The sequence below is a fragment of the Etheostoma cragini genome, chromosome 14 (genome assembly GCF_013103735.1).
Source record: "Etheostoma cragini isolate CJK2018 chromosome 14, CSU_Ecrag_1.0, whole genome shotgun sequence".
NCBI lineage: Eukaryota > Metazoa > Chordata > Actinopteri > Perciformes > Percidae > Etheostoma > Etheostoma cragini.
The window spans coordinates 12,247,677-12,269,122 of record NC_048420.1 but is presented as its reverse complement, the minus strand read 5'-3'; the positions used below and the strand labels follow the sequence as shown (position 1 = coordinate 12,269,122).

The 21,446-nt window shown below is 41.1% G+C and overlaps 2 protein-coding genes across 7 annotated transcripts in view; both read left to right on the top strand.

Moving 5' to 3' along the window:
• The window catches only part of sesn2 (sestrin 2), a 14,312-nt gene extending 4,385 nt beyond the window's left edge, over window positions 1-9,927 (top strand). For 2 of the 3 annotated variants that reach the window (XM_034893049.1, XM_034893051.1), the window contains exons 5-11: window positions 344-562; window positions 760-895; window positions 986-1,101; window positions 1,268-1,351; window positions 1,733-1,839; window positions 1,928-2,072; window positions 2,291-2,800. In XM_034893049.1, coding sequence (XP_034748940.1) covers window positions 344-562; window positions 760-895; window positions 986-1,101; window positions 1,268-1,351; window positions 1,733-1,839; window positions 1,928-2,072; window positions 2,291-2,377 — 894 coding nt within the window. In that variant the 3' untranslated portion in view covers window positions 2,378-2,800. Of the gene's footprint in view, window positions 1-343; window positions 563-759; window positions 896-985; window positions 1,102-1,267; window positions 1,352-1,732; window positions 1,840-1,927; window positions 2,073-2,290; window positions 2,801-9,859 lie in introns of those variants that run through there. The other variant, XM_034893050.1, reaches the window with a different exon arrangement.
• yrk (Yes-related kinase) lies at window positions 3,509-20,324 on the top strand. Of its 4 annotated transcripts, XM_034893055.1 has the most exons (14): window positions 3,509-3,733; window positions 10,277-10,320; window positions 11,064-11,324; window positions 12,053-12,155; window positions 12,783-12,881; window positions 13,065-13,168; window positions 13,334-13,483; window positions 14,700-14,864; window positions 15,486-15,641; window positions 16,282-16,461; window positions 17,559-17,635; window positions 17,749-17,902; window positions 18,078-18,209; window positions 19,038-20,324. In XM_034893055.1, the coding sequence occupies exons 3-14, from the start codon at window positions 11,087-11,089 to the stop codon at window positions 19,244-19,246; spliced, it is 1,767 nt and encodes a 588-aa protein (XP_034748946.1). In that variant the 5' UTR covers window positions 3,509-3,733; window positions 10,277-10,320; window positions 11,064-11,086; the 3' UTR covers window positions 19,247-20,324. The 4 variants fall into 4 exon arrangements, with proteins under 4 accessions (XP_034748946.1, XP_034748945.1, XP_034748943.1 ...); XM_034893054.1 differs by lacking the exon at window positions 14,700-14,864 and having other exon boundaries at window positions 3,513-3,733; XM_034893052.1 differs by lacking the exon at window positions 15,486-15,641 and having other exon boundaries at window positions 3,515-3,733.
• Window positions 20,325-21,446: the final 1,122 nt, after the last annotated feature.

Genomic DNA, 21,446 nt, shown 5'->3' with positions numbered 1-21,446 from the left:
TGTGTGTGTGTGTGCACACACACACACACACACACACACATGAATCCATTAATAAATACAACTTTTGTGGTGCTATTTGAGGCTTCTTTCCTTTGTGTTTTCTCTTATTGAATTGCACCATACTGTCAGTTGTTCATTTAGTTTAATCCGTCGCAACTTAACAACAGTAAGAGTCTACAGCCATGCTAGTGGCTTTGTGAGGCTGTGTGATGTAATGTAGGTCAAAGCGGTGCTCAGCTCAATGCTAACATCAGCATAACAAAGGTGGTGTTCAGCAGGTATAATGTTTATAATGTTCACTATCTTAGTTTATTTACCCAACACCTGCCCGTCTGCCCCGCAGGAGCTGGTGTGTCCCGGAGCAGAGCCTCGCTGGTCATTCGCTGAACTCATCCATGCTGTGGTGCTGATGGCACATGCTCACTCACTCTGTTCTTTTGTGTGGGGCTGCAGCTTAAACCCTGAACCCGACCACATTGGAGGTTATACCTTCCAACTCCCATCACCCAGTCACCTCCCTCGTTGCCCTCATAGCCCTGCTCACGAGGACGGCAGGCAAGAGGTAAGTCAAGCCGGAATGTTCCCCCTCGGGTCTGACAGGTCTAAACTTCAAAATGTCAACAAGAAAAGTACAAAATAGCATTTTATACTTTTCCAGCTTTGTTTCACCACGTAAACCAGTTAAGTAGAAGACAAGGCATACTTCATTTTATTGATTTACTGTTTAAAAAAGCTTGACTGTCTTTTTATCTTCTCCAGTTGGTTGACGGGGTGATGGAGGTGGAGGTGTTGATGCAGAAGATGGTGGAGCTACAGCAGCAGCAGGAGGAAGAGTGCACACAAGAGGAAATGGTTACTCGCTTTGAGAGGGAGAGGAGCGAGAGCATTCCAACCGGTACAAACATAACCTTGTTTATCCCATGCATGTTGTTTGCTTGGTTGACTTTTGCTTACTTACTATTTCCTCTGTGTCGTGTTTGGCTAGCGGTGGTGCGGGGAGCTCCACCTGACCTGGTGCTGCGTCTGGTGGAAGAGCCAGAGTTCAGATATGAGGACTTTGCCCCCAAAGGAGAGCAGTCACCACCCACCATGAGAGCCCAGGTAGTTTGGAGCATTTCTGGTTGTTTAAATTGGTTATATTTTTGCAGATTAGAACACATTCCCAAGTTAATTATTTATACTTCTAACAGTGTAAAGAGCTTGTTAACTGCTTGTGCTACGTTGCATGGATCTGGGTTTGTTTTATGTTGGTGTCTGATGTGTGCAGGACTATTCATGGGAGGACCATGGCTTCTCTCTGGTCAACAGACTACTGCCCGACATGGGCCAACTCCTGGATGAAAAATTTCAGGTGCCCTCACCTTTAACCTAGTAGAAGTACACTAAAAAACACCAATCAGCTGATTAGGTGCACAAGACTGCTGTGCGGAGAACAGGATTTCAACATATGGATAATTTCTCTAATGTTTGGTTTGTTCAATGTGTGAAATACTGGCCAGTTTTTATATTCAACCATATGAGAAGGTAAAATGGCTCTTATTGCTTTGGATTGAGGGGTCACAAGCAAAAAAATGCAAAAGGTTGGGATGGAAGGACTGTCATTGAAGATGCATAGTTGTCTACACCCTACACAACCCAGCAAAGAGATCAGCAGGGCACACTGGGATATAAATATGACCAAATATTGTCCAAAGATTGAGCATATTATGGGTTGAACTGTTTTTTTTCGCAGGTCGTAAGCAACCTGACCTACAACAGGATGGCCATGCATGAAGGCGTGGACACACACACTCTGAGAAAAGCTCTGTGGAACTACATCCACTGTCTGTACGGGATACGGTCAGTGACACTCACAACGCACAACAACATTTTAAGTTGGGTTTAGTCTCTGCTGTATAACTAACTTCTTATCCTTGTACCTGTGCAGCTACGATGATTACGACTACGGCAGTGTGAATGTGCTGTTAGAGCGCTCTTTGAAGGTGTTTGTTAAGACTATGGCATGTCACCCAGAGCAGACCACAGCACGTATCTACCACGCCTTCTGGAGACACTTCAGACACTCAGAAAAGGTACGAATGGGTTCAAACACACACCTGACCCAGCCTCTTCAGCCACAAAGAAGGAATCGTTTGACATTTCAACATGTCGTCTTCTTTGGTACCTTCTGAACAAAGAATGAATATTTGACATTTCAGCGTGTCCTCTCTTTTTTTCGTTCATTTGAAAGTGTGTCACCTAGTATCCTGAAGGTAATAAAATGCTTTTTTCCTCTTTTTTTTTGTTGCAGGTTCATGCAAACCTAATAGTGATGGAGGCCCGGCTCCAAGCTGCCCTTCTTTATACCTTACGAGCCATCACACACTACATGAGATGACACACTCTCTCATACACGTTTTTTTGCAGATGTCATGCCAGCTGTGACCACACACACACACACACTACAGTGAATGTTTCTATGTGCATATCGTATGTTTCAGTGTTAATGTTTTGATGCTGCTTTGCAACTGGGATATCTGATATTTAATGTTGACTTATTGTGCGCTGAAGTTTATCAGGTTTCTGTGACACACAGACATATCTACATGCCAGGAATGGAATTGGGTCTGGTATAACAATATCATCATCTGATTAGTTTTTATTTTACATTTCTGTTAAGGCTAACTACCTGTAACCCACAGACAACTGCTGTTCACCACATTATGACTACTCAAGCCTCGGGCTCTGTCTGCAGCACACAGAGGCTGAGAGCTTTAAAAAAATGATCTCGTATTTTTGTATACAATAAAAAGTTACTTTATCAAAATTAAAACAGTGTGGTGTGTGGACATCATTTTCTAACAAAAACAATGCGAAAAAACCTAACTAAAATGTATTGTTATGCAAGTAACATTACATTTTTTTTTATATTTTATAATCAAGAAACTCAAACAGGAGTTCTGTTGACATGCCACAAGATGGAGACAAAGACTTGAAAGAAATGTGAAATGTCACTACAGTTCACTTTGCGAAGTCACTCTTCGAGATGAATTGCAATAGTGTTAAAACAGCCAATCCTCTTACTTCACTTGCAGCTGAATGTGCATGAACCGATATCAGCCGGAGAGACGAAAGCGACATGCCAGTAAAGCGCTCTGAAACGTCACGCTATCGTTTTTAAACGCGGATATCACACATTTCATTCAGTCTTCCTGAAGTTCACACCAGAGAGTGCATGCGTTGCATCTCACCCTGCATCTCAGTCCGACTGAAAACACCCAGACTGCATTAGCACCAGTTACTGACGGTTTTCTGGGTGTGTAAGGGCCACAAACCCGGCGTAAATTACCAGACTTATTTAGAGTGCATTTACTGCCAGAACATCCAGTGTCATCATTTGAGGCAATGTATCCTTATATTTTACAGAAGAGCAATTCTCCATAAATGGGTTGAAAGAGCTATCCACATTTCTTAAATTTAAGATAAGAATCATAACGTTATTTTCTATTAAAGATAATCCTAATAGGTCTTTTGTCAACGGTCGACTACACGCGCGCGTACCCTTTGGGTGGACTTCATTGCTCGCCTGTAGTACTTTCCCAAAGTCTTCCGGAGTATGCGCGCGCGCTCACTTCTCACTTGCACAGCGCGACAGCTCTCGACTTTTCACCGTGCGCTCGAGAGTCACCGGACACCGCTGTCACTTACCTCGGGACACCAGGATTTCCCGGGATAACAACGTATTTTGTGTCAGGTATGTCTGATGTTTGCCATAGAGGCTGATCTTGAAAACGTAATGTACATTAGTTATAGTATAAGTAACGAATGAGTGGTTTGTTTTTGAAGAACTGCCTATTTATCAACAAACAGTGGGAACCCCACGTAAAATATGAGAAGCCTTTATGGATAGGTAGTTTGCCCATATTGCTTAATAAATAGATTTTACGCTTAATTTTTTTTTTGTCCTGTATAAGTGGATGAAATCGCCTAGTTCACATCTATGTGAAAGAGTCGACTGTAAATGTAACCGAGGTAACTTAAGTAAAGAGACTATACCAAACAAACCTAGATGGGTATTTTCAGCAGCCCGCCACCCCAGGGCCCTCTGTATCCTTTAAGATAGAATAGTCAGAACTTGACTGACTGTTTTCACTGTTTCTGAAAAAATGGGTAACTTTGGAATGTTTACCGTTAGGGAAAAGGAAGTTTTGGGTGGTTGGCCTGTGAGAAGTTAGTGATGATAAGTTAAAACTTACAGCAAAGTGTGGCTACCAGTACTTCCACTCTTTATGCTCTGAGGACACCACAGAGAGGGTTATTTAGAAACTAGCCTACATTGCAATATTGAATGAGTGGAATTACCACAGTTTAGTCACAAGTTCTTTAGAGGCGTTTCTCTTCCTATTAAAAACCTATAAGCAAGGGTATTCTGTTATAAGGTTGTAGTAACAGAGCATTTTGTGTTAAATGGAACATGTCAAAGGGTCAAACAATAACTTATATGATATGGATTTGTGACTGAATGCATCCTCAAGTGTGCTACACATTTGTCAAACTTTTGATAGATCAATTCTGAAAGTAAATTAGGCTGAGGGCTTTATGTCTGTCAGTCTATGTTAAATAACCTTCAGAGGCAGAATATTCCTTTAGTGAATGTGGCTGTGATTTATTTGGCAATGTGCCTTCAGGAAACCACCTTGAGGAAAAAGCAGGGCTGGATGTTTCCTTAACATGTCCCGCTATCTCAGTTGTTTCTGAGGCTTTGTCGTGGTAAGATTGCAGGGGTTTATTTGTTCATCACGCTGCAGAGATTTTGCATAATCACACCACCTTCATTAAAGTAATCAACTTGAATCCTTGTTTCACTGCTGATTTCAAGGCCGCTTGTGTGTCTGTGTGAAGGAGTTGTTGTGGAATTCTGAGGGTTGTATGGTGAAAAATGCGATTAGGCTGTCCAAGGCCGGACTTCATCACTTCCTGTTTCTTTACGAGGTCAGTTCCTGTCTTTAGCCTCGGGCCCAGGCAGGAAGGAAGGGGGCATGAAATGGTTTTTAGTTGAGGGGGGGGGGGCAGGTTTAAGAAATGGACATCAACATTGTAACATAGCTTTCCCAACAAGCAACTGAGGACTGGGACAGTTGTGTTCAAATGTCCAAAATGAGCCCTGATGTTAGACACCCCTGGATGGAGGGAGTCAGCTGGATCTGTCATTTGGAACAAGGGCTTTGCTGTTGTCAGCCACTGGTGCAAACTGAGGAAGACTCAGACTTATTGTTGTTGCACCCATAGGAGCAGGCCCTGAGCCCCTAATGCTTAAAAAACAGGATTAGACTTTAATTCACGTAAGGCCTTCCAACAAGCCACCTCAGTCCTCTGTATCTGGAGGATATGATGACATCATGTGGAAACAGGACATCCCAATGACCAAGACACCTTACTGTTCCATTGCAACCCCCCCCCCCCCCTAGTTTCTCTCAAACCCTTTTCTGAGTGTGTGTATGTACTCTATGAGTGTGTGTTATGTGTGTGAAGGTTTGGTGACAGCTTGCTTCCCATTGTCCTATCATTCCTGCTCCACTCACCCTCTGCATCCTGTGGGGCTTCCTGCTTATGAGGGAGAGACTCAGAGAGAGAAAATAACAAAGGTAAGAAAAGAGGATTGGAGAAAGTCTAGAAAGAACTGGTGTAAAATTTTAGGAACTCCAATAGATCTGAACAGTTGTGTGTTCGTTTGTGTGTGTGTGTGTGGTGGTATATGTGTGTGTGTTTGTGTATGTTTCTCTGTGTTCCTACAGTGAATTTCCTGCTGGGAGTAACTTATCTGCAGTCCACTGTGCAGGAAAGGGTGTGTCATTTGGATTTGGATGTTTGCGACTGTGACGATGGAGAGTGATGTTATTGTGACTCAATGCGTGCTAATGCTTCGTAGGTCAGGATTTATGTGCTCTATTGTACTGTTATAGAGTATACAAATATACTGTTCTACAGAAAGAAACTAAGTATAATTTTGAGGTACTTATGCTTTTGAGTATTACCATTTTATGCTTCTTTATAATTCTACTGCACATTTTAGAGGTAGACATTCCACTTGTTTTATTCCATAAATATAGGGATTTTTTTCATTTCAAATTAATATTTGACAAACAAACATGTTGCATTGTTCTATGTTAAAGCTTCACTTTGCATCAATTATAATGGTCCAATAATGTAACACTACAGGGGCCATTTTACACATTGAATGCTTTTACTTAGGGCACTTTAAGTACACTTTGCTATTAATACATGTATACATTTTCGAATGCAGGACTTTTGTAACGGAGTGTAGTACTGCTACTTGTACTTGAGTAATTGATCAGAATACGTTTTTCATTACTGCTGTTCTGGGATGCACTAATTTTAACAAGAACAGTGAACTTTTTTGGTAGAAAGTATTTTGAGTAAAGTCTTTGAAATAAGAAATTCAGTTAATCTCTATTGTATTGGGTGGAGGCGGACATTTCAAAACCTGGGTAAAAAAGCTATTATAATTTATTAACTTTATGCATTTCTTTATACCTTATGGGTTAGGTGAGGCAATTATTTTTTGTAACAACCCTTAAAAAACTGTAAATGACATGAAACACTGCTGCTTATTATCTAAAGATTGTTATTACTCTGTGCTGTAAAAGAACCTGTTGTTGCAGACAGACTCATCACAAACCAATACCACATTTCTACCCCACCAGAAAAAGCTGCTTCTGTATTCTAATTATTTCTTCTTGCTAACTGCTTTAAAAATCTGCTGTGACAGTAAGCAACTTGTCAAAGAAGCGAGGTGAATTTTGAAACCGCTAAAAGGAATAACATACCGGTAAACCTGTGGAATGACTATGATCGAAAAGTAGTTTTTTGTGGTATATTTGTGGCAAGCATTAATGACGTTGTATCATGGAGAAATAATGACTGCCATTTTATTGTTACACCATATGTTAGTTTTGCAACTGGTAGCAGAAGTCTAAACATATTTTAGATAAGGTGACAGGCATTGTTGTCACATTTTTGTTAAGTGTATCACTACAGCATTCATGACCTTCCAGTCACAGATACATTTCCAGATATTGAACATGGTGTGTGTTTGCCTTGCATACTGCATCTTATTTGCTTAACTTGGTTTTAACAGTCAAAGAGGAACTCTGACTGGTCTTAAATTACTCCAATGTAACTGACAGTACTTATGCACACTTGTGTCTTGTACCAAAGACCTAGTGTCAAAAGTAGCAACAAGTTGTGCAGTTTGCCAATTTGAATGCACAACCCGGCGTGCCACCCATCACCACCAAACACCCACACACACACTTTGCTCTAGTACCTTTAATGTTCGTGGCTGGTTGTAAGAGACATCCAAATAGTTCCGATAAAGCACAGACAAACATGAGGAAATACACACAGAAATGTTGGTTTGTGTTTAATTCTGCACCATTGCAGGTTGTATGCAAGTATGTAGGTGCACAATTGCATCTTTTTGGCTCGTCGTAAACGCTTGATTGGTGGAGTCTTTAAATCATTGGGCTGTGTACTGCTCTGCATGTGTGACTTTAGTGTTGAAAGGATTCCTATATGTAAAAACTGAACTCGCAGGTGCTATTTACGAATCATCACAGCTTCTGTGTGCAGAGAGGAAGACAGATATTTGATCAACAGGAACTCAACGGAGAACAATGATTGTATGGGTGTCCTGTGTTTATGTGTGTGTGTGTGTGTGTGTGTGTGAGTGTGTAAGAGAGACTACTGTATGTTATTGGGCTGAGCCTGTCTGGTCATCTGCCAATCTTAAAAAAGCACAAGAGAAGAGATGAAAGAAAGGGCAGAGGTGAGATAAAGATCATAGTGAGGAGGCCTCTTCTACACCCTCTGTCCCTTCTCCTTTTAATGTTTTTCACAACGATAAAGGCAGCGGCTTAAGTCGAGTGGAAAGGTGGATAGAGAGAAAATGAAAGGTTATTGTTGGAGGGGTGTAGGCACAGAGAAGAAAAAAACAGCAACAAAGAGGAAGATGTGAGTGTGTGTGTGTGTGTGTGTATATACACTCTGTCCTCCAGGAAAAGGGGGAGCCATCAGGAGGGCTGACAGGAAACTCAAACAGGGCTAACTTCCTGTAGCTCTGATGGCCAACCTGATAGTGATTGAGTGTGTGCGTGCAGGCTTGTGCGCAGGTAACATTTTGCATATTTTGCTCTAACCTCCTCTGGATGAAGCCCATAATAGTCTTTGTTGCTTTAAAGATTTAGAGGAATTTTGGGGAAATTTGTGTTGTGTATGGGACAAACCTGACAATGTTCACTGGGAGTTCTGGTGGTGTTCTTTTAAAATGAACATTTATTACTTTTTTTTGTCATTCACTGTCACAACCTGTATGGTTCTTCCTGTGTGTGACTTCCCTCACATTCCTCAAGGGGGGAGGCTGCAGCCTGGGGTTTAGTCAGCTTGGATAGTTGCTAGTTTGAATCCTAGGGCTGCTCTACACTTAGTTGCGAGTTCATTGATTTGCAACAACAGCACATTACTATATTTATTGATACACTTACAGTAGCTAACATAATGCTGTCACTAATTGATTTAACTTTATGATCAGTTTGGAGGCTCTAGTTTAGGGTGTTGTTGAAATGTATTGCATTATGCAGAGAGGTGTTTCTAATATGTTGTGCAACCCCATTTAAATATCTATAGCAATAGTCTATCAGATTAGAAACTACAGCCTCCAATTAGCCATGAACCCTGTTTATCCATGGGCTGCAATTAAGGATTACTTTCATAATTGGTTAATCCGCCAATCAATTAAAATGTCTATAGCATGTCAGAAAAAAAGTGAAAAAGGCCAATGACAATTTCCCAAAACCTTCCAGTTTTGAAAAAGAAAAAGATATTCAGTTTACTATCACATAAGACATAGAAAAAATGCCTTAAAATAGCTGCCGTTTTTTAATCTGTTGATTAAAGCTTTCGTGCGTTGATATAAAGGTAAAAGCTAATGTCTCTTTCTCTGTATTTCTCAATATAGCTGTGTGCGAAAACTAGTGTCGTGCAGCAACATTCGCGTGCAAAACATTGAGTAAAGATCCATCATGTCCATCATGTTTTTTTTTTAATCCTCATTGTCCTCCTTGGTTACTAGTAACTGCTTAGAGGAGGGGTGGGGGCTGTGCGTGCTCCTGGAAGGTTTGTGTCATGTGTATGCACCGACAGTTTTGTTGTCACTACTTAGAATTCCTTAAAGGGGAAACAGGAACTACGCAGTCTAGCTTTAACTAACTATTTGTCTCAGCTGTAGTTGAATCTGATTCTCTCAAAGACAGTAAAGTTCATGAGTATAGGATTTATTGCAGGACTGTAGTTTGTTTTTGTTCAGTTTATACAAACACAATATAACGTGTTAATTAGTGAACTTTAGGGGTGCCAGTAGGCAAGTTTTGTTCCAGTTGGACAGAGCCAGGCTAGCTAACTGCTAGCTAAGATAACTGGTTGCTGGTTGTGACATCATATCATATCATATTTCCTGTACAGACGAGAGTGGTATCATCTAACTCCCTGCGGGTAAGAGTATTTCCCAAAATGTCAAACTGTTGCTCTAAGCTAGGTGTGCCTAATAAACTGTTGACTAGTGCTCTGAGGATTGCCTTGAGCAAGGCACTTAGCAGAAGGCATATTTGTTTTCCTGGAGAAATAATGTTGAAAACAGTTTGCTCAAAACTGGAAGTCAGGATTGTGTAGATGTGTGCACATCTACACAATGATCATTGTGAAAACCATTTCCCACTGTCAGTGACTGTTACTTTGTTTCAGTTACCTCTGTCTAATGATGACATTTACACACTTCAATTTCACCACAAACACCCACGCATGCACGTACACACACACACACACACACACACACACACACACACACACACACACACACACACACACACACACACACACACACACACACACACACACACACACACACAAGCACACTCACACACACTGACCAGAGAGAATGAGTACCCCTTCTGGAAATTGCAAAGCAAAAGGGGAAGTGGCTAACCCCACATCTCTCTTTGTCTTTCCTTATCTAGTTCTCCCCTCGTCTTCTTTTTTAAACTTCTCTGTCTCCTCGCGTCTGCCTTCACGTATCTCTCTTTATTTACGCTTTAACGCTCTTGAGCCTTTCTCTTGCATTCTCCAAAACCTTTTCCCTCTCCGGTTCTCTGCCACTCACCTTCTCTCGCCCTGCTCTCTCTTATTCCGCCTCTCGTCACTCACCACTTTCCTCTTTTTTCAGTGGCGATGGTGATTGACAGATGATCTGACAGAGGAAGACTCCAGGTGAGAAAAAAAGTTAACTTCTCCTTTTCTGCTTTACCTCCAGCCCTACTTACACTCAACCTCCTACCGCTCGAGGGAAGTAAAGTTTTTTTTAAAGTTTGTTACTTCCCACCTAACAGTTCTCTTTAGTTTAGTGACCCTCTGTGTGCTGGTGATACGTGTTGCTTTCAGTTTCTGCCAGCCTGTGTTTGAAGTCTTAGTTTGCATAGACAGGAATTAGTAAATTGAGAACATTTACTAATTTCTTATTTCGACTAAAACACACAATTTCGATTAAAAAAATACCCTGATGATGTGATTCAGTTACTTCAGTTTGGGCTTAAGATTTACATTTTTTTTATCAGAAAGCTGTTGTGGTGTGGAAACTGGTGGTGTGGAGTTTGAAAGGTATATGGTCTCACAAAAGCTGTTATCCAGTTGCATTATGGGAAATGCGTAGGACTCATACTAGGCCTTAAAAGACAGGATATCTTGCCTCTGCTGTTTTTTCTTATGGAAGTGAGCATCCCTTTAAACAAGTTATTTTGGATTTACAGTATATTCTGTATTTTTTATTCTAATCAAACCTTTGTTGTTATCTCTGTAAACAAGAAACACACTGTTACTAAAGATCGTTATACTGTACTTATTCCAACCTGCCTTTATAAACTGCATATGGCATTAATCACTATTGTAAAGCATTGAGCAGCAATAAAGAAAGTAAAGATTGACATTTACATATTGATATCTGTTTGATTTCACAGACGCTGTCTCCGTGCTGGTTATTATGGGGTGTGCCTGTTGCAAGCAGAAGAAGTCCGTCAAAGCAGCAGCAGGAACATCAGCAGCAGTAGACGTTACAGATCTGTCTCCTAGCAACGCAGATGGAGGGTTGTCCGCGGCCTTGACTCAGGGCCGTTACTGTCCTGACCCCACTCAGACCATCCCAGACTTTAACAAGGGCTTCTCATCCAGCACCATATTCCCCAACACCAACACAAACCAGCGGCCTGGAGGCGTAACAAGTAGGACTGTGTGTGTGTGTGTGTGTGTGTGTGTGTGTGTGTGTGTGTGTGTGTGTGTGTGTGCGTGCTTGCACATTAACGTGCACGTGCGCGTTGATTGCTGTAATGTTTCTCCTGTACATACTGGCCCTTAATTGATCACACAATTTCAAGTTTAAGCCTAATGTGAGCTTCTGCTGAACTGTTAAATGCATTTTTACTGCATATATTCATAGTTGTCGTCCTCTGTCTCTTACATTGGAATCGTGCTAGGAAGCAATCTTTTTACAGCTAATATAGACAGAATGAATCCTTACTTAATTGTAGACAGCTGTGGCTCAGGAGGCAGAGTGGGTCTTCCTTTTATCACAAGGTTGGAGATGTGATCCCCGCCTCTGCATATCAAAGTGTACCTTAACACTGAACCCAAGTTTGCGCCTGATTGGCATGCAGCTCTGCCACCATCAGTGTATGAGTGGGTCTGTGAATGGATGAATGTGACGCAAAATTGTAAAGTTCTTTGTCCGGTATGGTAGAAAGGCGCTATATAAATGTAGTCCTTTCACTCCATTAACTATTTTAATGCACCTTTTATATATCCTTCAGGACATTTAAAACAGTAAAACCATAGATGGTAGTTAGAGTACTGGAAGTTGATAACTCCTTTGTGTCTTTTTGTGTGTGTGTGTGTGTTTGTGTGTTTGTGTGTGTGTGTGTGTGTGTGTGTGTTTGTGCGAACACGTGTGCAGGCGGCGGAGTAACTCTCTTTATAGCTCTGTATGACTACGATGCTCGCACTGAAGATGATCTCACTTTTCAGAAAGGAGAGAAATTTCAGATCATCAACAACACGTAAGCACAAATACAGCTGTATTTGAAGAGCATCCACTCACAGATGTTACTGTTTTTAGGTAGAAAAAAAACACACTCATGATTGTAATAATACACTAAAATAATACAATAATACAAAATGCTTACTGTATGTGTTAAATGAGGTCAGTGATGATAATGGGATGATAATCCATTTTGTTTGCAAACAAGCTGCAGGCTGCAATTAAGTACCATCCGTTAACACTGTGCACTGTCAGGGGTGTCAACTGCTGCTGGTGATGTTGACATACTCATGTTCTTGTCTCTTTCTATTAATCTAAAATCAGTTTATATGATGATGTTTAAATTGGGAGGTGTTTGGCGTGAATGTTACTCCAAATTCCTGGACACCTTTACGCTTCTGTTCATTTTAATGCACTAGATAAGTGTATTTTACACTTAAACCTATCAGACAATTGTTTTTTGTAAAGTACAGTTTTTAACAATTTAATTGTTCCTGTTAAATTTAACATTGTTAAAAATGATCATAATGTAATTATCGTAATGTACTACAAACCCTCCATCATGTGTTACCTAACTGTGAGCTGACTGTATTGTTACACCTCATTCCTCATGTTGGGCAGACTGATGCTTTGTGTCTTTCTGCAGAGAGGGTGACTGGTGGGAGGCTCGCTCTTTGGACACAGACCACACAGGTTACATCCCCTCCAACTACGTAGCTCCTGTTGACTCCATACAGGCTGAAGAGTAAGTACACACACACACACACACACACACACACACACAGTACTGAAAGGTACGTATGAAATATAAGCACTGACAGTTTACATTCAATTATTTTGTCAATAATTGACATGTAGTCTGATGGCAGAGGTCACAAGATGTGTGCTGTTGCTGCGGTTGACTCATGTGTTGTTGTCATGGTGACAGGTGGTATTTTGGCAAGATGGGGAGGAAGGATGCGGAGAGACAGCTGCTGGGCAATGGCAACCAGAGAGGAACTTTTCTCATACGAGAGAGCGAGACCACCAAGGGTAAAATGAACACACACACACACACACACACACACACACACAAACACACACTACTGCTCAAAACATATGAAAGCATACACTTTTTCTCTATTATCTCTCACCTCTCCCCCACTATATACTCCTTTGTTCCCCCCCGTCTTCCTCTCTTGTCCTTTTTCTTTACAGGTGCTTACTCGCTGTCTATCCGTGACTGGGACGAAAACAAGGGAGACCACGTCAAACATTATAAGATCCGCAAACTAGACAATGGTGGCTATTACATCACCACAAGATCACAGTTTGACACTGTGCAGCAGTTGGTAGAGCACTACACAGGTAACACACACAAACACTCACATGGATTCTAATTCCTACTCTTTTGTTGTGCTTCTCCTTATAAGAGAAAAAAACGGTTATGTTGCCATTTTCTGATGCACCTTCTTGCTCCAAAGCTTCTGCTTCTATGGATTTGATCAAAAACCTGTTTTGACTCTTTGTCCAATCATTCTCTGCCCAGCTGCAAGAAATAATTAGCCTTATTCAGTTTCTACTTAATTCATACTGCAATTACAAGTATGTAAGTAGAAAAATGTAGGCAGTACACACTTTTAAAGTACACAAGCACAATTTTGATGTACTTTGCTTGAGTATTTCCATTTGCTGCTTCACTACAAGGCAGAGGGAGAATCGTACTTTGTACTCCAACACATTTACTTGACAGCTTCAGATACTGATTTTACATAAAAAGTATATAATCAGCTTGTAAAATATGATGCATTATTATAGAACTACCCAAAAGTGCAGTAAGTAACTTAAACAAGCTCCACCTTGACCAACAACATTAAAATGAGGCTTATATATCAATGCACCAAAAACAAAAATCTACTGAATATGTACAATACAGTAATACAAAACTCTGAGAGGACTTTTGCTTTTGATACTCATAGTACATTTTTATAATTTGTACTTTTACATTAGTAGGATTTAGAATCCCAAGCATGACTGGTATTAGATACTTACTTACTTTTGCTTTGGGGAAAGATTTAAATACTTCTCACACCACTGACTTTGACTTTTTAAGCTTAATTCAGAGTTGTTGTAACAAGCAGGGTTCACACCCTTCACTTCCTCTCTTCTCTGTCAGTGGAAATCTGCCTCCTACTGGTGTGTGTTGATAAAGCAAACGACTACAGTTTGCAACATAACATGACACGATCATCAAAAGAAAGCTGAGAGATTAGGCCACATATATCATTGACTTTATTTGTGTTTATTTGTTTTTCCTATGAACTGTATTGTCTCTGTATGTCTTTTTTATATCTCTGCATGCTTTTTTGTATCTGTACATCATACTGCTCAAAATGTGTGTTTATGTCTGTTCGCAGTGTATTCCTTATTCCTTTGTACTTTAGTTTTTGGTTAACTTGTGAGTTGCATAAGCACATAAGCAACTTGTCTTGTTCTTTTTTTATCTCTGCATTTGCTGCTTTTTCCCCCTTCGTTTTTGTCTTGTTTCCTTTGCCTGCCTGTTTGCCTCTTCTCTCTCTCTCAGAGAGAGCAGCGGGACTCTGCTGCCGTTTGATTGGCAGCTGTAAGCGGGGCATGCCTAAGCTGGCCGATTTATCAGTGAAGACCAAGGATATGTGGGAGATTCCCCGTGAATCCCTTCAGCTGATTAAGAAACTGGGCAACGGCCAGTTTGGAGAAGTCTGGATGGGTAGGAATGAGGGGACTGTGTTGCAGTGGGGGAAGGTGACAGCAGGAGCACACCTGGATAAATTAAAGCATTAAAAGATGAGCAAGTACATATAAGGCTTTTAAATCTTGGTTGTGTGAAGACAAGAACATCTGTAAACGCTTGTGGTGTAAAGACACCTGCAATCTCACAAACATACACAGTAAAACCCTGTTTATCTGAGTGTGTTGTTCAGAGTCTGTCTAACTGCATAAATACACCTGTAAGTCAGACCACACCGACAACACACACAGCTGATAGATCTAGTTTTTAAATGTGTGTTGAATAGAAACTACAGCAATGAAACACATCCCTAATACAGTAAATCCCTGTGTGGGTGATAACAATTGCACAGACAACAGTTAGGTGATTGGTAGGATTGTTTTACATCCAGGTGTGCAGCGTTGCTCCCCTCCTCTTCTGTTGTTGCATGTGCATGTTTCATTATCTCACCACATTTCTTTGTCAACCCCCCCACCCATCTTTATTCAATTTTCTCCACCCATCACTACACCTTTTTCTCCCATTCTTCACCACCAACCTCCACTCTTTCCTTTCTCTACATTTCCACCTTCCTTGGCTCCCACTTCCTCCCCCTAATAGGCACTAATGATGGGCTGTGTTATTACCTGACAAAGCCCTGTCTCAACTCCGTCCCGCTCACCATGGGCCTTGGGCGGGATGCCTGGGAGGTGTCCAGGGAAACGCTGTCCATGCAAAGGAAGCTGGGACAGGGCTGCTTTGGGGACGTTTGGATGGGTGAGAGTGACACCGCCAACCTCTGATGCCCGCTACAGGCTTAGAGGGAGAACTGTCTGTCCAGCATTGTCCTCCGTAGTGTCGTTACTGTCCTGTAGCAAAGATTGTTGGTAATGCTTAAATTAATTTATGTCAGTGTATGTAAGTGAAGTTGGATGTCTTTCCCAATATTGCTTGGTATTCCCACAGGATGTTTTTCCAATTACATGTATGACAAATATGGGTTACAAATCGTCAAATCGTCGTTACAAATGCAGTTTCTCCCTAAATTCAGCCAAGCTAGGAGCCTTTCCCTGTAACTCAGGTACTGCTGGTGTTGATATAGGACCTGAAAACCTCCCTTCTTGCATTACTGTCTCATATCATGCATGCTCTCTAAAACAACAATCATTTGCATTCACCAGAAGTATGACCACATGTGTGTGTTCATTACATCCTGCATGGTGTGTTTATTTCTTTCTATTTTTAATATTTATATCTGTTTGTATTTTTTTTGTGTACAAGTATAAGTAGTATGCACATGTATACCCAGGCATCACCTTGTCAGTATGCCAGACAACTAGTGTGTATGTCTGCCAGTATGAATCTGTGTGTGTCCATGCACAATGTGTGCATTAACATCTCCCTATCTCTATGCCAGGCATGTGGAACGGTACCACCAAGGTAGCAGTGAAGACTCTGAAGCCAGGAACCATGTCCCCCGAGGCCTTCCTTGAGGAGGCTCAGATCATGAAGAGACTCCGTCACGACAAGCTGGTTCAGCTCTACGCCGTTGTCTCTGAGGAGCCCATCTACATTATTACCGAGTTCATGAGCCAAGGTATCCGGCTGAGAAAACTGTTATGCCTTGGATGTACTGTAGATACAGTGTAAATCACTGCGGTTGGTTAGAAACCTTTTTTATGTTTTAAGTTTTTAATCTGCATCTGGATCATATTGAAATACACTTTGTCTTAATTAAGGGACACATGATACATTTATTTCATTTAAGTAAGTGCAGACCTTCATGATAAAATAGGGCATTTCAATCTTAAAATAAAATCTAAAAAAAAAGAAATCCGGGATATACACCTGTCCTAACTTTCAACCATTCAAACGTTTGTGATATGTTGAGTGCCGAACAAACAAATAGAAACTACGCACTATAGCTTTACTGTCATGTTCCTGTCATCCTCATGTGGAATTCTAACACCATTGTTGTAAGGTACACGTGACACAAGCCTTCTGTAATTTCCCACGTGCCCTCACCCCTAGTAGCCAAGAAGGACACGAGGATTAAGAAAAACATGATGAACTCTTCAGAAGAAGTCACTGACTTTACTTAGGTTACCGCGCGCGGAAGTTGCCGGACGACAAAAGTTTCTAAACGCAGCCATGCAGAGAAATACAGAGAGTGTTTTGTGAAGCTGATAGTCTTAATTAGCTTTGTATCAACTCATTTGGCAACTGCTTGAATGTAATGGACATTCAATAATATGAAAAAAGTTACTCACTAAAGCTTTAACTTTGACATTCAAGGGATTTACCCGACATTACAAATTGGAAGAAGGGTGGGACAGCGATCAGGGAGGCTTCATAATTTGGAAGACCAGCGTTCACGCCCCACTGCCTCCCTGCTGGGCAAAACACTGAATTCCTACCTACCGAGGAATTCTGTTTCTTCCTTTGAACTTTGACCTTTTGGAGTTGGCCGGGGGGCAGGTGAAACATTCTGTCAATATAAACTAAAAAACTAAAAAGAAAAAGACAAAGTTGGCATTGTAGTCATTCAAAAATGTCACTATGCAATTACAAGCATCTATCTAATAAGACTACTGAATTATATTTGGTACCCACCATGATACACAGCAGACATGAGTTAACTACTGGAGGCATGACAACTAGTTATGATGCTGCAATCCTTTTCTTGTTTTTCAGGAAGTTTGTTGGACTTCTTAAAAGACGGGGAGGGGCAGAGTCTGAAGCTACCTCAACTGGTGGACATGGCTGCACAGGCGAGTTAAACAGACGCAAAGATACACCACACACTGACAGCAATTAAGGGATATAAAGAAAACACATTTTCTCACTATCTTTCTTAACTGTTTTTGTCTCTTTGTCTTTATAGATTGCAGCTGGAATGGCGTACATTGAGAGGATGAACTACATCCACCGTGACCTGCGAGCAGCTAACATCCTTGTTGGAGACAATTTGGTGTGCAAGATCGCTGATTTTGGCCTGGCTAGACTTATCGAGGACAATGAGTACACAGCCAGACAAGGTATAAGCTTGAGATATTAAATGAGTGGGCATGTTGTATGAGAGAGACAGATGAAGAGAACCACACTTGCACAATGCAATGATTTAGAGCGTCTGCCTCTGCCTTCGTGCCTATATTTTTATACATAATCTTTCCTTAATATATGATTATCTCCACTGTGTTGCCATGGTTTCAGGGGCAAAGTTCCCAATCAAGTGGACGGCTCCAGAAGCGGCATTGTATGGACGCTTTACCATCAAGTCAGATGTCTGGAGCTTTGGCATCTTACTGACTGAACTTATCACGAAGGGACGGGTGCCATATCCAGGTACTGGGTATTTCTTATTCTTCATCCATGGCAGTACGTTTTTTCCACGATCGGTTTTTTTTTCAGCTATTCACTATCAAAAAGGTTTCATAGCAAAAAAAAGGTGGTTGTAGTTAACAATTGAGTGTTTGACAGTGTGCTTACATTTTCAACCAGAACAAATTACATTACAGCCCTGGGTGAGTTTAGGGCCTCGGTGTCTTTGTTCAAAAGGGCTTCAAAAGTAGATGGAAAGGAAGGAGAGACCCTTTCTTAAGCACCTGCCTCCCTGCTGCGCGAATTAGTACACAGATCATGCTATAAGGGGTGACTGATGCTGCAATGAATCACAATAATTTCTCTTGCAATATGTTATCAACACCAAGTATTGCTAATTTTGCTCAATAAATATTTGGATTGAGAAATTCACATATTTTGTTTTTGCAGTCATTTTAATTTTTTTAAAGTGTAAGACAGACTTATGATAATTGAGATCAAATATTAACAAATCAAAGATCACAAAACAAATAAAATCTGAACAACAAAAAAAAATAGATAAAAGAAATATCCTCAAACCGATAACATTCATGATCAATTGTTTTGTATTTCAATAAAGCAACATGTACTGTAAACATGTTACTTGTTACATGGATAAATACTTCCTTTTTTTTTTAATTTTCACGATGTAAGTTTGGAGGTAAGTTTCTTCTTTATTTGTGATATAATGATAATGATAATCCTTGATCATTTTAAAGTTGCAGTATGTCATCTTTGCATTGTATCCTGAGCTACCCTATGATTCAAATCCCTACTGTTTCCACATCCTCCTTCCCTCTTTCCTTCCTTTAGGCATGAACAACCGTGAGGTGTTGGAGCAAGTGGAGAGAGGCTACAGGATGCCCTGTGCCCCGGGCAGCCCCGCCTCGCTCCATGAACTGATGCTGCAGTGCTGGAGGCGTGAGGCTGATGAGAGGCACACTTTTGAGTACCTGCAGTCCTTCCTGGAGGATTACTTCACCGCCACAGAGCCGCAGTACCAGCCCGGAGAAAACCTGTGACCACACATGTGTATGACAGTTGGAGCAATAAACGGACAAACAGAAAGAGAATGAGAGATAGACACACGGGCACACATGGATTTACACAATGCAGATACAGATACAGTGTTCGGCATGTCACAGTACATGTGTACAGTACACACACACACACACACACACACACACACACACACTCACACACAAAGATACATATCATTGCCTAGTTTAGACAGTTTCCTCCTTTTGGTTATTGATCACTGCAGCCCATTCAGGATGGATCAGTCAACCATGTTGAGGAGCAGAGTCGGAGCTCTGCTTTTCAGGCCTTGAAGAAATGTTGCTTCACTCTGTAACCATGACAACAAGGAACTGAAAGAAGATGTAGATGGTTGTGTTGAGGTGGGGGGAAGTAGAGTGTGTACATGATTTGTTCAGCTGCAATATATGTTCAGGTCCTATTGATTCCTGTTTCTAAGAAGAGCGATTTACTTGGCTAACTTTTTGCCTTAGATAAATATGTTGATACATAAATTATAGAAGCTTTCAGACAACAGTCGATGAACCCTTGTGAACCTGTGTGGTTGATTATGTACACAGACACTGTAGGATTTATCAAGATGCCTCTTACAATAATCTTACGTACATATAAAAAAGGCTGTTGTACCGATCCATGTCCATCACCTGAAAGAGGAAACTGATTTCAAACTTGCACCAACATGTGCCTTAAAGTGGTCAAAATAAGGGCTGTTTTAGATTTTATGTACCTTTTAATACTGTTTATTTTAACGTCCGAGAGAGATGGTAAGGAATGCTCAATGTCTAATAACATGTATGACAATTTTGTATGTAACCGCCTCTCTTGCTGTTTTAATTTAACACAGATATATCTGTGCATCACAAAGACTTTTATATCTAGTTAAACGTGTATACAGTTTTCATCCATTGGGAGGACAGGGTGAAATTTTACACATAAAGAGGAAAGATCAGTGTCAGTGGACTTTGGAAGGATAGTGTTTTCAATCTGTGAGTGTAACCTTTATGTGATTTTATGAGATTCCCCATTTTATTGTAATAAATATCAAATACCTTTCCTTGGTTATGACATGTCTTTTATTCTATGTGTGTTTGGACATGTACGCTATTTTATTAGGTAATGCCAAAGAAAGGTGCCACCACATGCAAAACAGTCAAATATACAAAAATAAAGGATTTTTGTCCTTGCCTTCTTAGTCTGCCTTTACTTTTTTATTAATTGTTTTAGTATTTTCCTACTTTCCAAAGGCTCATGTGAGGAAACTTCAGATGTTTTATGCTTCAAGATAAGTATCATATGTGTGCAATCTACAGCATGTAACATTTCTGGGTACACAAAACAATTAGTACAAAAAGTAATGAAAAACCAATTGTGGCATTTGAGCCAATAGCTGTGTGACAGATAACTTAACCTAAACAGATATAGCTTAACAGCAGGCCTGATGTTTTACCCTATTTTATACAGTCTGATTTTACCACAGATTGGAGATATAGCTTTTATTATATTATATAGTATCTATGCTTGTGCCACTTTCATCCTTGGCATTGCATGGCAACAGTCCTCCGAAATTCTTCACACTGCACTCATGTCTCACTCTCTTCGCTGTCTCTCTCATTCTCGCTCGCTCTGTTTCAGTCTTCAGTAAACTACGGTTCCCATAGTTCCACAGGTGTAAAGTGAGGCCAGCTACGGGTGCCCGGATGACTTTAACAGGCAGGCACGTTGGAGAGGCACAGCGGACTGGGGCGCACGAGAGACAGGGAGCTGGAATTGCAGGGGCAGAGACGCACGGGCGCACGGTCGATTTTCGCCTCCCGCATACTGGGGAGTCCCGTGTCTGTCACCACGACCAGAGCACACGGCTCGAGCGCGGTTATGTCAGCACCTTAATTGGGAGCAAGACTGTGAACCAACGTCCCTGCTCACCATTTTTTCATTTGTTTCCTCCTTTTGTGTTTTTTCTTTCCCATCTTTGTGAGTGCAGATATTGACGTGAGCCAGAGGAGCGGTTTTTCCCGTTAAGCCGCACGAGACGCTGTCGCGCGACGGCAGGAGGAGACAACGTTTACGTTGATGTGGGAGGGCGATCGTCCTCCGATGCGGGGAGCCCAAACGAAGGGGACATGCTGCGCGCTGACGGCTGCAGCCGTTAAGGCAACGGCTCCGTGACCCGGGAGAGGAGAGGAG

Bases quoted from the DNA above. Each gene is read 5' to 3' on its own strand.
- yrk (XM_034893055.1), top strand. From the start codon at position 11,087: ATGGGGTGTGCCTGTTGCAAGCAGAAGAAGTCCGTCAAAGCAGCAGCA. The intron at 12,156-12,782 runs GTAAGCACAAAT...GTCTTTCTGCAG, and splicing joins TTTCAGATCATCAACAACAC to AGAGGGTGACTGGTGGGAGG. The intron at 16,462-17,558 runs GTATCCGGCTGA...CTTGTTTTTCAG, and splicing joins TACCGAGTTCATGAGCCAAG to GAAGTTTGTTGGACTTCTTA.